Here is a 14,199-nt window from a genome sequence, read left to right as displayed (position 1 = left end):
CACAATTACCCATAACTATATCCATACAGGAGCCCTGGTGGTGCAGTGGTTAAGAGCTTGGCTGCTAACCAAAAGGTCGGCAGTTCAAATCCACCAGCTGCTCCTTGGAAACCCTATGGGGCAGTTCTACTCTGTCCTATAGGGCTGCTGTAAGTTGGAATTGACTTGACAGCAGTGTTTTTTGTTTTTTTTTTTAAACCCCTACAAGCGTGTGCATGCTCTCCCATATGCCCTTCCACCTGTATATAGCATACTTACCTACCTATGTAACCACTCACGGATTTTAAGGCTGTTATTACCTATTGTTGCTGAATTGCATATGGTAAAGTCATTATTATAAAAAAAAAATTGTCCTTTATCCTAGGGTACCTCTCAGTGTCTTCATTCGCCTTGGTCACGTTGTGCTGACTTCCCCCAGATTGTGTGCTGTCTCTCCCTTTGCCAGAAGTAACACGTGTCTACTATCTATTAAGTGATTCCTCCTTTTCTTCCTCCCTTGTCCCTGGAAACCATCAAAGAATGCTGCTTTCTGTGAGTAAACCTTTTCTTATTATATAATAAGTGGTATCATACAGTATTTGTCCTTTTGTGATTGGCTTATTTTACTCAGCATAATGTCCTGCAGATTCATCCATTTTATAGGATATTTTACAGGTTCACCATTATTCTTTATCACGGTGTAGTATTCCATTGTATGTATGTACCACATTTCGTTTATCCATTCATCTGTTGATGGACACTTGTTTCTTTTTACTACTATGAATAAGGTGCAATGAACATGGCAGTGCATATGTCTTTTCGTGTCACTGCTTATTTCTCTAGGATAAATGGCTAATAGTGGGGTTGCTGGATCATATGGTTATTTTTATTTCTAGCTTTTTGAGGAACCACCATACTGTTTTCCATAGTGGTTATACCATTTTACAGTCTCACAAGCAGTGTATAAGAATTCCAATCTTCCCAAGACCCTGCTAGCATTTGTTTTCTGTTTTTTTGATCAATGCCGTTTTTGTTGGGGTGAAGTGGTGTCGCACTGTATTTCCGATTTGCATTTTAATGGCTAATGATCGCGAACATCTCCTCATGTGTTTGTTGGCTGCCTGAATGTCTTCTTTGGTGAAGAGTCTATTCATGTTCTTTACCCATTTTTTGACTAGATTGTTTGTTTTTTTGTTGTTGAGGTGTTGAAGTTTTATATGTTTTAGAGATTAGACTCTTGTCATATGTGTCATTGCCAAAAATTTTTTCCCAGTCTGTAGGTTCCTTTTTTTTTACTCTCTTAGTGAATTCTTTTGATGAATTAAGTATTTAATTTTTAGGAGGTCCCAGCTATCTAGCTTATCTTCTGTTGTTTGTACATTTTTAGTTACGTCAATAGTCAATTTATGCCATAAATTAGGAACCTTAGCTTTGTCATTATATCTTTTAGGAACTTTATTGTTTTAGGTTTGACATTCAAGTCTTTGATCCATTTTGGGTTAGTTTTTGTGACGTATGGATCCTATCTCATTTTTCTGCAAATAGATATCCAGTTTTGCCAGCACCATTTGTTAAACAAACCGTCTCTTCCCCACTGAATGGACTTCGACCCTTTGTCAAAGATCAGCTGTCCGTTGCTGGATGGACTGACTTCCGGGTTCTCAATTCTATTCCATTGGTCTATGTGTCTGTCATTGTACCAGTACCAGACTGTTTTGACTACCGTGGCTATATAGTAAGTTTTGAGATCGGGGAGTGTGAGGCCTCCTACTTTGCTCTTCTTCATGCTCCAGGGTTTTGATGCTCCAGACTCTCGCCCTGCAGAGTCCCCTTAGACACTTATCAGTAGTTCCATGATGGCTTCTCATTCAAAGTCCTGGGTTTTGGTAAACACCACCTCTTCCCTTTTGTCTCTCCAAACCCTAGAGGTGGTAGCTGCTTCATGTAGTTTCTAATTTCTGGGTTACTTCAGCATTCCCTTTGTGCACTCCAGCCTTCCCACATGTAGGTAAACGATTCCCTATAACAAGTCCTGCGTCTGATGCCCCTAGAGAAACGTGATTTCCTGACTAGACCCTGACTGACACAGCATTCTTGGACAACCTAACCAATAAATTATTAGACCTTGCTAAACTTCAGTTTTATTGAGACGATTTAGTTTTGTTATGTTTGTTGGCCACCTGTACTTCTTTTACCAACTTTATTTTCTTTACCCAAATTTCTTCTGAATTGTTTATTTTTTATTTACAGCTTTTATATTAACCCTTCCTGACTCGTTACAAGCATTTTTCCCAGTCTGTCATTTGTCTTTCTACTTTGTTAATGGTATCTTTGATCAAAAAGAAATATTCTATTGATCTTTTCCTTTAAAAAAAAAAAAAAAAAACCTCTAAATTTCATATTACTCAAGATTATAAAAATAAACACCTGTATCTAACTCTTATGAATTTTCTTTGTATTTAAATTTTTAATACAGTTAGGACTTTTATATAATTTAAACACATTCCTTTAAAGACTATTTACTTGTATAAAACAAAACAAACTTGCATATAGTTATCTACAAACTATTGGCATCAACTCTTGAACTAAAACTTATTATGTAACATCTGCGTTTTTTAAAAAAAAATTATTCTAGGAGCTGAAGCATCTTAAAAGCTACAGTGTTGCAATTGTTGAAATATAAAAACAACTTCCAAAAATCTACATCGAAGTTTTCAATGATATACTAGCACCCAGTTGAACATTACTTAAGGGAAAGGGGAAACGAAAACCCTCAAGAGAAAATAAAGTTATTTCCCAAACACACAAAATTTTGTAATTCTGATTGAGACCAAAACTCTATAAACCAGAGCTTCCCTTGAATTGAGAGGAGGGTCTGAGAAAGGAAACCAATGCGTATCTTGTCAAGTGCCACAAAATAACTTGTCTGGAAACTATAAAAATTTAACACATAGTAATTTGGTTCTTTTATATCTTTCTAGAGACTAGGAGAGATTATAGATGCCATAACATACAAATTAACATAAATTAATAAGTCACTAAGACATTAAGCACGTCAACAAATAACTTTTGTTTTTAATTTCTAGCAATCGGTAAAGTATCCCTTTATAAGCCGCCTCCAGCTGAGACCGAAACTTAGCGCTTCTCACGATGGCCTCTTTCTTCTGTATTTTTTGGATACCTGCTTAGAACATCTGAGGAGTTTCTGAAAAAATAAGCAGTTCTTAATACACAATACCTGGTGCAAAGTAAGTGCTCAATACACATACGGTTGAATGAATAGTATTTATATAAAGACCTCTTTTAAGGAAGGGAACAGAGAATATCTACCTCTAAAAAGACTTTTAGCACACCCTGCAGTCTGAATAAAATCTATCTGCTTTAGGCACTATTTCGTGGTAAGAGGAGGCACTGTGATATGACGTGGAAAAAAGACGAGAGCGTGGCATCTGCCAGGCCTAACTAGCTCACACACTCACTAGCAACACTGTCTTGTAAAAATTATTTAATCTCTCTAAAAACCAACGATACCCACTGCTGTCGAGTCAATTCTGACTCACAGCAAGCACCCAGCTGCTACCGAAAGGTCAGTGGTTCAAGCCCCACCAGTCATTCCACGGGAGAAGGAAAGAGCAGTCTGTTTCTGAAAAGATTTACAGACTTGGAAGCTCTATGGGCAGTTCTACTCTATCATACAGGGTCGCTATGGATATAAATTAATCTCTCTAGGCCCAGTTTTCTTCACCTATCACATGGGACAGCTACCCACCCTTTCCTTGAGGGATGGAGACGATGAAACTAGTACAGTACTTGGGACAGAATAAATGTGGTTCTTCTTCATCATCATCTCACCTGGAGGTTTCTGAGAAGTAAGAAAGTATTGTGAAAAACGTAAAGCAAATTACTGAAAAGACATGTATTAGCAATAATTCAGGTTCTCAATGACCCTCTAATCTCCCACCTAAACCTGCTGCCCAATGCTCTGGGACTGAGGCAGGAAAAGGGTTGCTTTCATTGTGCAGGTTTCTTCCAGTCCTCCTATTTTCAGTTTCAAGCCTCATCCCTTCCTTGGGGACTACTGTCCCCAAGTAAAAAGCATCGCTGATTCTATTTCTGGAGCTACTCCACCTCCCATTTCCTGCTGGGGTGGGGGAAGGGTGGTTGCCTGACCGGAGCCAGATGGAGGTGGGGACCAGAGGTTGTTTCTGACGTAGACATTAAAACAAATTTCCTGTTTTCCGTCCCTCCTCACTGTTGCTTCTCAAGAAACTGTATTTCCAGTTGCTAACACTTCCTAGAGTTGGGGTGAGGGCAGCTTTTCATTGGTCTCTTCCTCTGCTAAGTTATTTACCATTCCTCCATCCACTTTCCATCTTCATACACTGCGGATCTGGGTTATAGGTATCTCCCACTTTCAACAAAGGCAGTCTGAATGTTTTTCTTTCTCGATGTTTTTAGGCAATATAAAATAGATAGTAAGTCTTTATGTTGCCATCTTTAATGGAAGTTGCGGTGCCATTTTAGAAGCCAATGCCTCTTTCTATGGAGGCAAGAATTTTAGGAATCTTTTCTCTACCACCACTAGCACTAAGGGACTAATAAACTATTTGCAGACCAATAAATGACTAATCTTAATCTTTGATTCCTACTAAATTCACTCATTCTGAACATCTCAATCATTCTGAATGTTGAATCTATGACTGTATATTACTATTCCTTGAACTGGGAGATTTGAGATTTTACATTAAAAAGATTTGTTAAAAGTGTGAGCATTAATTGGTTTGGGTGGACACCTGAGACAATGTTGGCATCTCCTGCTTAGAGGGGAGATGTGAGGGTAGAGGGGCTTAGAAGCTGGCAAAATGGTCATGAAAAGAGAGAGTGGAAGGAGGTAGCGGGCTGTCTCACGGAGAGGGGAAGTAATTGGGAGTATGTAGCAAGTTGTGTATGGGTTTTGGTGTGAGAGACTGACTTGACTTGTAAACTTTCACTTAAAGCACAATAAAAATTATTAAAAAAAAAAAAGTATGAGCATTATACATCCTAAGATACAAAGCTGTTACCTGCCTTGCCCCCAAGGGCCTTCCATTCACAAGGCTCTGAGGCATTTTCCTATTTAATAAACAAAAACATAATTTATAATAAATATGTAACTGTTTCTTAGTGATAGTCAAAAAATTATAACGGTTTCCCTGAATAGCTATGTTTTATTCTATCCATTTTTTTTTTTTTTTTACTGGATACATGACTGTTATCAGATGCTGTCCTTACACCTACTGAAAAAACCTGCCTTTTCATGCAAAAGAGAACAAAGAACTTTATTATCAATTCTACTCCATGAAGCATCTTTTTATGTGAAATAATCCCTCGTGATGTCAGCTGGCCACCCCTCCTGATTTTTGTCCCTTCCATCACTAATGTCCACTACCACACTCTCTAAAAGCACAGCAATTCTACCAGCTTCGACTATCACCAACAGATTCCAAATTTCCCCGTTCTTGATCTTTGAGGTCCATCCAGTCTTCAATTCCTGTCAGTTCACCAGAACATTTCCATTTGGAAGTTTCGTCATCATTTCAAAATCCTTACTTTTAAAATTAAGCATTTTATCCTATCTAATTGGTTCTCTTCATTTCCTTACATCTTTTGTTGAGCAAAACCCTGGTGGCACAGTAGTTAAAGCATTCGGCTGCCGACTGAAAGCTCGGTGGTTCAAACCCACCAGCAGCTCCACCACTGATATTAAGATGATCTTCCTTTCATACCTTTCTCCATGTTGGGACACAAGTCCCAGCAGTTGCCTGGCATTTCCACTCTTTTGGGAAGGGATGTCCCCCAGTCTGAATTCCATGCCTTTTCCCCACTCTCCCACCTGGCTAGTATCCTAATATGGAGCTTACCCTACTGCACTGTAATCTCCCGTTTACTGATCAAACTACACTGTAAGCTCCCTAAAGACGGAGACTACCTCCTCTGTAGTCACAGAATAACTACATTGCCTGCTACACAGAGGTTACTCAGTAAATGTCTGATGAATTAATAAATAAATGTAAGGTCTTTCAAAATCTGGCTCTAGCCTACATTTCTCCATTGTATTAGTCCATACATCACTTCTATTTCCCAATTTGAAAATTCTGATTCTGCCATTCAGTACAACACAGGCTCATGAATATCTAGAACCAGCCATGAAAACTAAGTTAAATCACATCAAGGTACCATCTAAACTCTTCAACTTCTCTAATCAATGTTTACAAGAAATTATTTACAAATACCCAACAGAATACTTAAATGTCTAAACCCACTATCTTAATGACATACTTCAATAATTATGAACCAAAATTATATATAATCTCAAGGGAAAAGAAAATCTCTTCTAAAATAACCTAAGCAGTAGACTTTCACTTCTAAAACCCTCGCTGAAAACTGAAAATATGAGATTTAGCTGATAATATATGAAGATAATCATAGTTGGAAGGGACTTTAAGGCTTATCTACTGTAACCACTCACCGTAAGCTTGAGCCCCTTCCATGATACTCAAGTGGCAGGTCAATACATGTTTGAGTATCTCGAGTGACAAGGGACTCAGGAAGAATAATCATGCAGAGGAGAAAAGCAGTTCAAGTGATATCCTTGACCTTCAATTTTCCAGCACAGAGAGCCTTTTAAAATTGGCCATTATGTGAATCACACAATTCTTCTTCATTTATACCTCTCTTCTGATAGAAATTTGACTAATAAGTAGTTGGGGTGAAGCATGGGAAGACTGATTGTTAGCTTGGGGCACTACTTTCTTGTACTCAGGGTTTTAATAGATTCACACATATACAATGCTTATTTGTAAAAATCTGTTTAAAAGATACCCAAGGTCTTGTGATACTCACTACACATAATATTATGGTGAATGCATACTGAACATTACAGAGAATATTTTCTAGCATTTGATGCTGTTCTTGATTCTTTTCCTTTTTTCTCATGTTATCAAAAGTTGGTCACCAAAGGCACTCAGGGCATGGCAGCTTAAAGTGCTTACTTCCAGAAGACACCCACTCTGTAAGTGCTAATAAACTACCATTTCTATACCATTGTTGTACCTAATACGTGGCAAATCAGCTAAGCCCTCATTTGTGGAGTTATCAAGTTTCCTCAACAAATAAAAGGAAAAATAACATGAGGGAGAAATGTAAAAATACTGTATTTAACTGTCTTAGGAATATAAACTCTTAGTCATCAGAGCCGGGGTACGAGGAGGAATAAGGAGACCATTTGACACATTTACAGAAACTATCAGAAACATCAGATTATACAAATCTATACCAAAAAAAAAAGAAATATTTTTCTTATCAGCAGGTGTACTGTCTTTTATCATAGCGCGTTAACCCCAAGGAAAATATTTCTAACCGAATTTATTCATTAGTTATCAGTTGCTTTAAAATCAAATCTTAAAACAATGCAAGAAAATTTCTACACAGGAATCCCAATGTCTCCAACGGTAGATAGTGCTCCACCTATTTAGGGTCAGAAACAAGGAGTGAGGCTCCATGGAAACAGCCGGCATATTTGTTAGTTTTAAGTTTTTAGACTTCAATCCTATGAAAACTGCCAAGGGGATTGCCACGTACCAGTTCTCTCTATGCATATATATAGCGGGAGCTATAAAGTGAGCAAAACACAGGGCCCAGTACAGTGAAACACACATCAAATACAAATAAAATTCATAGACATAAAGAAGAGCTGTAACAGCTAACAGTATTATGTAAGAATACTAACTTAAAATAACGAAACATACGTATACAACGTGGTTACTTACCAAAACAAAACTCTGCCTTTGGCCTTAGCTTAGTTGCATCGCTAACCTGACAGGAACAAGAGGGATGAGTCACTTCCTTATTCATATGCGAACTACAACAGACCTTCAGTATCAGCTAAGCTTCCACATGTATGATTTCCCAACAATCATTCACAGATAGCACATACATCTAAAGTTAAACTTTAAAGGCAACTGAAAAAGGGCTATGAATTAAATACAGGATCCAGGTGCCAATGGTAAGATGTTTAAATCAAATGATACCTCCACATCTTCTCTACACAAACTTGATTTTTCTTCAAATAAGAAGAAATTGAGAGCATACCATTAGGCTTTATGTCACACATACGAAGATTTTATGTTTAACATAAATGTCCTCAATAAACACAGACACTGCAAATTCTTCCCAAGTTGCGTATTTCTAAATTAATTGCGAGCTATAAAACTGGTGGTGGGAGACGGGGAGATCATGTATTTAAAGCCCCCAAATCTAAAAGACACTCATCTGCTTTGAGGAAATCACATGGCACTCAATTCCCTCTTGTAACAGAATACCCAGGATGATGGGGTCACTTCCTTAAACGCAGTGCATGCCTCATTCTGGAAGGTGAAGCACCTTGCCCTCCCTGTTTGCTGCTACTCACTCCTTTAAGCGAGCTAGCTCTCTTGGAAGCCCACTCATGACTGCTGCCCTGCTGCTGCCTAGTGATAAAATTCCTAATTGTAGCACCCGTTTTGTACCTTGAGAAGGGATTCTAAGTCTGGGGTTCCTGACTGTTCCTAACGACAAATTCACAGGTCTGAGTCACAATGAAGTTTGTTCCAGGAATAAACTCTGGAAAAAAAGTGGCATGTCTAGAGTAGAGTACAAACTGTACAACCACTCAAACTTCAGACAACTGCAGGACAGAAAGAGAAATGAACGGACCTTCACAGAGAAGAGGCTGCATCTTAAAAGGGGAGCAATGGAGGAGGGAAAGCAGTGGCCTGTAAACCTGCCTGCTTTACTCGGCTAATTCTTCATGAAAGAGCTCCCATTTTAAAGACCACGCAACAGGCAGCTGCTATAGGCAGATGGGCAATCTCTCCCTCACCACCTATCCCATTAAAATGGACCTTTTCGCATCACTTCATTGAGTCAGAAACACTTGCCAGTATATGTGCTTAACAATATACATACACCAGTAATATAATCAAGTAAATTGGGGGTCTAAAACTTATCTCACCATGGAATCCTATGGTTCCTAATAGCAGTCCCTATAGAGTGAAAGCTGCACGCTACTTGGAAGCATTTTTAACTGTCTGGATTTATGGGAACAATTCAGGTATATTTAAACAGTACTTGTCTTTCGTAAATTTACACAATACGGCTTTAACAGAAAATATGTTTCCCTTTAATTATGTAACCTCTGTTGTCTGAGGGCTGATTTTTTTTTTCTTTTGACCAGGGAGAATCAATAGCTCTACTGAGATACCGATAAATTTTATTTATAAAAATATCTGTCTTATAAACAGAGGCACATCTATAAATTGGTCTTCTGTTGAAGTGGTCTATCAACGTTTAAGATTTCTCCCAATACATACAAATCCTAATTTATGCACGACACTATGCACATGCATATTATTTAATCTTATTGTGTTGCTATTTTTCACATCTTACATTTTAAGCCATCAACAAACTTCTATTGTTTTTATATAAAATACAACCCCACAGGACTAGCTCCTCAGCGTATCTGTCTCAGTTCCCAAAATAATAAAAATGGGAAAAAAGCTACCTGATCAATATCAAATCTAAGTTTTTGAAAAGAAAAACAGCATTGCAAAAATGCCAGAAAAACAAACAAACAAGAAAACAAAAATTAGCAAAGACAAAATGAAAAGAGAGAAAAACCATCCTTTTCAATATGAAGATGGTCCTCAGTTTCTCCAGATAAAAAAGGGAAACAAAATGTCAAAGGTAATAGGATCTAAACCTTAGAAACAGTTTAAATAAATATAATACAGACTTAGAAAAATCTTCTCCAGACTTTCCAAGACAGAGCCTAATTGGTAGCTGATTTTTTTCTTGTGTTCGTACACCTGGTCACAAAAGTTAATGTTGCCTTTTGCATTTGCCACATCCTGCGAATTAACTTCATATTCCTCCTAACTTCATCAGCTTAAAGAACTTCCTAAAAATAATCAATCAGGTACTGTTGTCAACATGATACAAACCTAAGTGTCATCACTGGTTGACAGGTACACAAAGGAAACTGCTCCTTCTATTCACACTCGCATCCTGAGGGGTTTTAATTCACGCATGAATATAAGACCAAGTATAAAGCCTACCTTTGAAATGTAGGTAAGTTTAATGGCTCCGACACGTGATGATCCAGAAGGTAGGTTCTAGAAACAAATTAGTAATGTGTAGTTAATATGCAGCATTATGAATTTATTTCATATTACAATGTTCCATACATACAAAGAGAAGTTAAGAAATTAGATTTTGTAATAATACATTTTACAAAGCAACTTTCCAGTGCTAGTATTTACGAGGTCTGCAATCAGGATGACAACTTGGATAACAGAAACTGAATCCTATTCTGTTGCACCTCAATGGACTCTACAGCTAAAAGGCTATTTTTTACCACTGTAGCTAAGGTAGTTTTCTTTTTCATTACTTTAAATAGCCATAAACAGTATCAGAGTTTGTTCCCGAAAGCAACAGGAAAAAACACCAGAGACACATAGATACAATCGTAAGAAATCTCAAAAAACTATACATATTATTTGGCCGTATTAAAACCGCATTTCATCATATATATCTCTTGAAAGAAATGTATTGGATTTCCCCCATTTAAATGGTTTAGTATTTATTATTTCATATTTAATCTGCATTGATACTTCCCCCTCCCCCCCAAAAATCATTCATACATTTTAAATCATAGGCAGGGAATTATATAATGGCACTTTTATACAAAATGGTTTTCTTCCTCCCCCCTTAGCAAGTTTGGAATGTGGTTTGGTCACCAAAAAAAAAAAAGCTAAGGGTAAAGAATTCAGACGAGGGAGAATCATTTCTGGTTGATGCTACTAAAAAAGATGCAGGTTCCTCTGCGGGTGAAAGGCATTTAAGCTGGACCTTGAAGGATGGGCAGAATTTTGGAACATGAAGACTGGGAGAGAAAACACTCCAGGCAGAGAAGACAGGTGAGCCAAGGCAGGAGATGAGCAGACCCAGAAGCTCTGTGCTGGGAGGAGAAAGCCAACGTGTTGGGCTGTGAGAAAGGGTGCGTACAGGGTTGTATAGAAAACGATAGTTTTGGAAATTAAACTGAAAACCTAATCACAGGGGACCTAAATAAAAAACAAACTAGCAAAAGTTTACACTATTGAGAATCTGAAACCACTGAAAAAGGCTTTTGAGCAGATCTGTAATCAAAATTTTGCTTTAATTAATAATTCTGGCAATATAATGATGCAAGTAGAAAAACCAGATAAAAGAACCTTGGAAAATGTAATGAAGAACAGAAATGAAAAGACCAGTAGCAGGTTTCAAAAGTAAAACTGTACAACCTTTTTTCTCAAAGTTACCTTAGATGGAGATTAAGCAGGATCAACTTTTTAATTGTCTTTATAATAATGTACATTAAAAAAGACCTATGGGCTTCTGATGAACGGTTAGGAGATCCCTCCTCAGCTGTGTATTAGCTATGGAAGCCCAGACATTTCAATGAGTTAAGATTCCTAAACATGAACTGACTACTACTCACAGGAATAGGGCTTTAAAAACTTTCACTCCTATGTATGATAAAACTGTATTATGTTCTGCTTTAAACTATGTACAATCTTCCAAATATAAATCATAAATATTAAGTAATATAATTTTTAATGTGTAACTTTAAAAGGTTAGTTGTGTTCTTAAGCATAATGTTTTGTTTAGAGGTTTAGGTTTTTTTTTTTTAATTTCAGGTTCTTTTCCTGATAAGGAAACGAAACGTGAAAATGTCTCCAAGACAAGATCCCCTAACCACAATCAAAGTGATTTTTCCCAATACTGCTAACTTTCTATTAGAGCTCTTTTTTTTTCTTTTAAGTCTTCCATAAGTCTATTAACAAGCTGAGCAGAACACTAAGCCTTTGGGTGGGGAAGAGGAAAGAGAAACCAAAGCATGACACAGAAGGTCACAGATTAAACAGTGGCACCATGGAGGGAAATGTAGGCAGCTGGCAAATAAACGAAGTTCAAAAGATCTAGTTTCTACAGACTAGCATGACTGTTCCAAGTTCAACTGGAAAAATTCGAGATTCAAATTTTGTTATTTAACAATGAACAATCAATAATCAACTAATATGACATTTAATATAAAAAGGGAAATAAGCCATTTGTAACTTACGAGATCCTAAGCTCATTTTGCCAAAATAGTTTTTCCAGTCTTTCCAAAGTCATTTCCTATTATATCTACTTAATTATTTAATTCTCCACCATTACTCACCCAACTACCTAGGCAAAACCTGGAAAGCCTGAAACTGAAAGCAGTGATCAGAGGAAGAAGTGGCTCCCCAAGGATCCCATAAAAACCCACTGCTGTCAAAACCAGCGGACTCACAGCAATCCTACAGCACAGAGTAGAACTGCCCCACACGGCTCCCAAGGAGCACCTGGTGGATTCAAACTGCTGACCTTCTGATCAGTAGCCAAAAGCTTAACCACTGCATCACCAGGGCTCCAATTATGACACAGAGATCTGGCTAAAAAACCACTCATGTGAAAAAGAACTAGCTGAATGTAAATCTTAACCTGTACCCCCCTGCCAAAGTGAAGTAACTCTTCTCCAAATATGCCCCAGGCCTTCTTGCCTTCCTGTCTTTGCTCATGCTGCTCTTTGAGCACTGGAATACTTACTTCACCTCTTGCTCAAAATCCTACCCATCCTTCTAAGTCAATTTCAAATGCTACCACCTTCATGAAGACTTCAACTCTTTCCGCTAGTTATAATCACACCCTTCCCTTTGAATTCCAAGTGTATTTCATTCTGGGTACCGAACATTTTCTATTTTGTACTTATTTTCTGTTAGTTCTGGTAAGTTGGAAGAACTGATAAGAAGAGAAACTCTGTATCTTATATATGAAGACAGAAAAACATGTTAAGTAAAATTCAGAAGAAACCATACATAAGTCAACCAGACCTTATAAAGACAGAGGCAAATCAGGGAGAGAAAATGAGCAGAATTATGGAATGGCTTAAATTCTTATCACCCCAAGGGTGAGCAGAACCAGGAACCAGAGTCTAGTAAATAGAAACAAGAGGCGGTCAAGGGTGCCTACGTTAGCTTCTACCTTGGGAAATGGAGTTTGGGAGAGAACTGCGCCACAGATATCGGGTCATGAAAGGGAGAACTCTGACTTGCATAAAAAAACGATACACATGAGCTTTTGATTTCTCGGACCTGCTGCTGTTCCCACTGATTGGTCAAATCGACAAAGGCAATAATCATACAGTGGCATGGCCAGGTGACTACCACCTCAGAAAGGTGGCTATACCCAGAGATAAGGAAGCAGAACAGGGAGCCAACAAGCTGTTTAAGAAGAGATAAGGAGCAGACAGTTCCTAGTAAAAGCAGTCTCATACAAAGTTGGCATTCAAGTAATAAAAGCTGAATTAAAATATTAATTATCCTCAAAATTTTGAAAGGCTGCATGTGGAAAAAGGGCTGAACTTACTTTATAGAGAACCAAGATTAATGAGGCAAAGCTACGATTAATGGGTAGAAGATATAAGGAACTAGATTTTGGCTCACAGAAAAAATTACTAAACCTGCCCTGAACATGATCAATACATTTTAGTAATGCGTAGTTCACACAACAGCTAAAATGCAGATCAGGGGTAGATGCGTTTCTTGCAAGGAAGAGGAGGCTGAGTTAACACCAAGGTCCCTTCCAACTCAAATTCTGTTAAAAAAGAAAAGAAAAAAAAGGATGGATATATGTACATATGGCCCTGGTGGTGCAGTGGTTAAAGGGCTCAACTGCTAACCAAAAGGTCAGCAGTTCAACTCCACCAGCTGCTCCTCGGAAATCCTATGGGGTAGTTCAACATAGGGTCACTATGAGTCGGAACTGACTCTACGGCAACAAGTTTGGTTTTTTGGGTTTTATACGTCCACTCCTCACTTATCGACGTGGTTAGATTCCAAAGATGAGGTTGTTATGTGAAAACTGGCATTATGTGAAAATGGAGGATGACCACATCAGATCACAAAATGAAGGATGACTACACATTACATAATTGCCAATCCACTGAGAATCATGGCCCTGCTAAGTTGACAAATAACCTGAAACCACCACAGCCACCGTTTCTCTCGCCTCACATCTCAGCGGTTGTCACCGCCAAACGTACATCGTTCATGTGCAGAGTAGTCAGACGGTAGATGT

General features: G+C 38.0%; 1 protein-coding gene across 2 annotated transcripts in view; it reads right to left on the bottom strand.

Annotated features, from left to right (window-relative positions):
- Positions 1-14,199, bottom strand: part of PLEKHA1 (pleckstrin homology domain containing A1) — a 60,393-nt gene that overhangs the window by 34,548 nt on the left and 11,646 nt on the right. The window contains exons 3-4 of one of the 2 annotated variants that reach the window (XM_049855760.1): positions 10,113-10,169; positions 7,788-7,833 (exon numbers count right to left, since the gene is read on the bottom strand). In XM_049855760.1, the coding sequence (XP_049711717.1) occupies positions 7,788-7,833; positions 10,113-10,169 (103 nt within the window). The remainder of the gene's footprint in view (positions 1-7,787; positions 7,834-10,112; positions 10,170-14,199) is intronic. The other variant, XM_049855761.1, reaches the window with a different exon arrangement.

This window comes from Elephas maximus, chromosome 16, assembly GCF_024166365.1.
Source record: "Elephas maximus indicus isolate mEleMax1 chromosome 16, mEleMax1 primary haplotype, whole genome shotgun sequence".
In the NCBI taxonomy this organism is placed as follows: Eukaryota; Metazoa; Chordata; class Mammalia; order Proboscidea; family Elephantidae; genus Elephas; species Elephas maximus.
The sequence above is the reverse complement of the archived record's forward strand: the minus strand, read 5'-3'. Positions and strand labels throughout refer to the sequence as shown.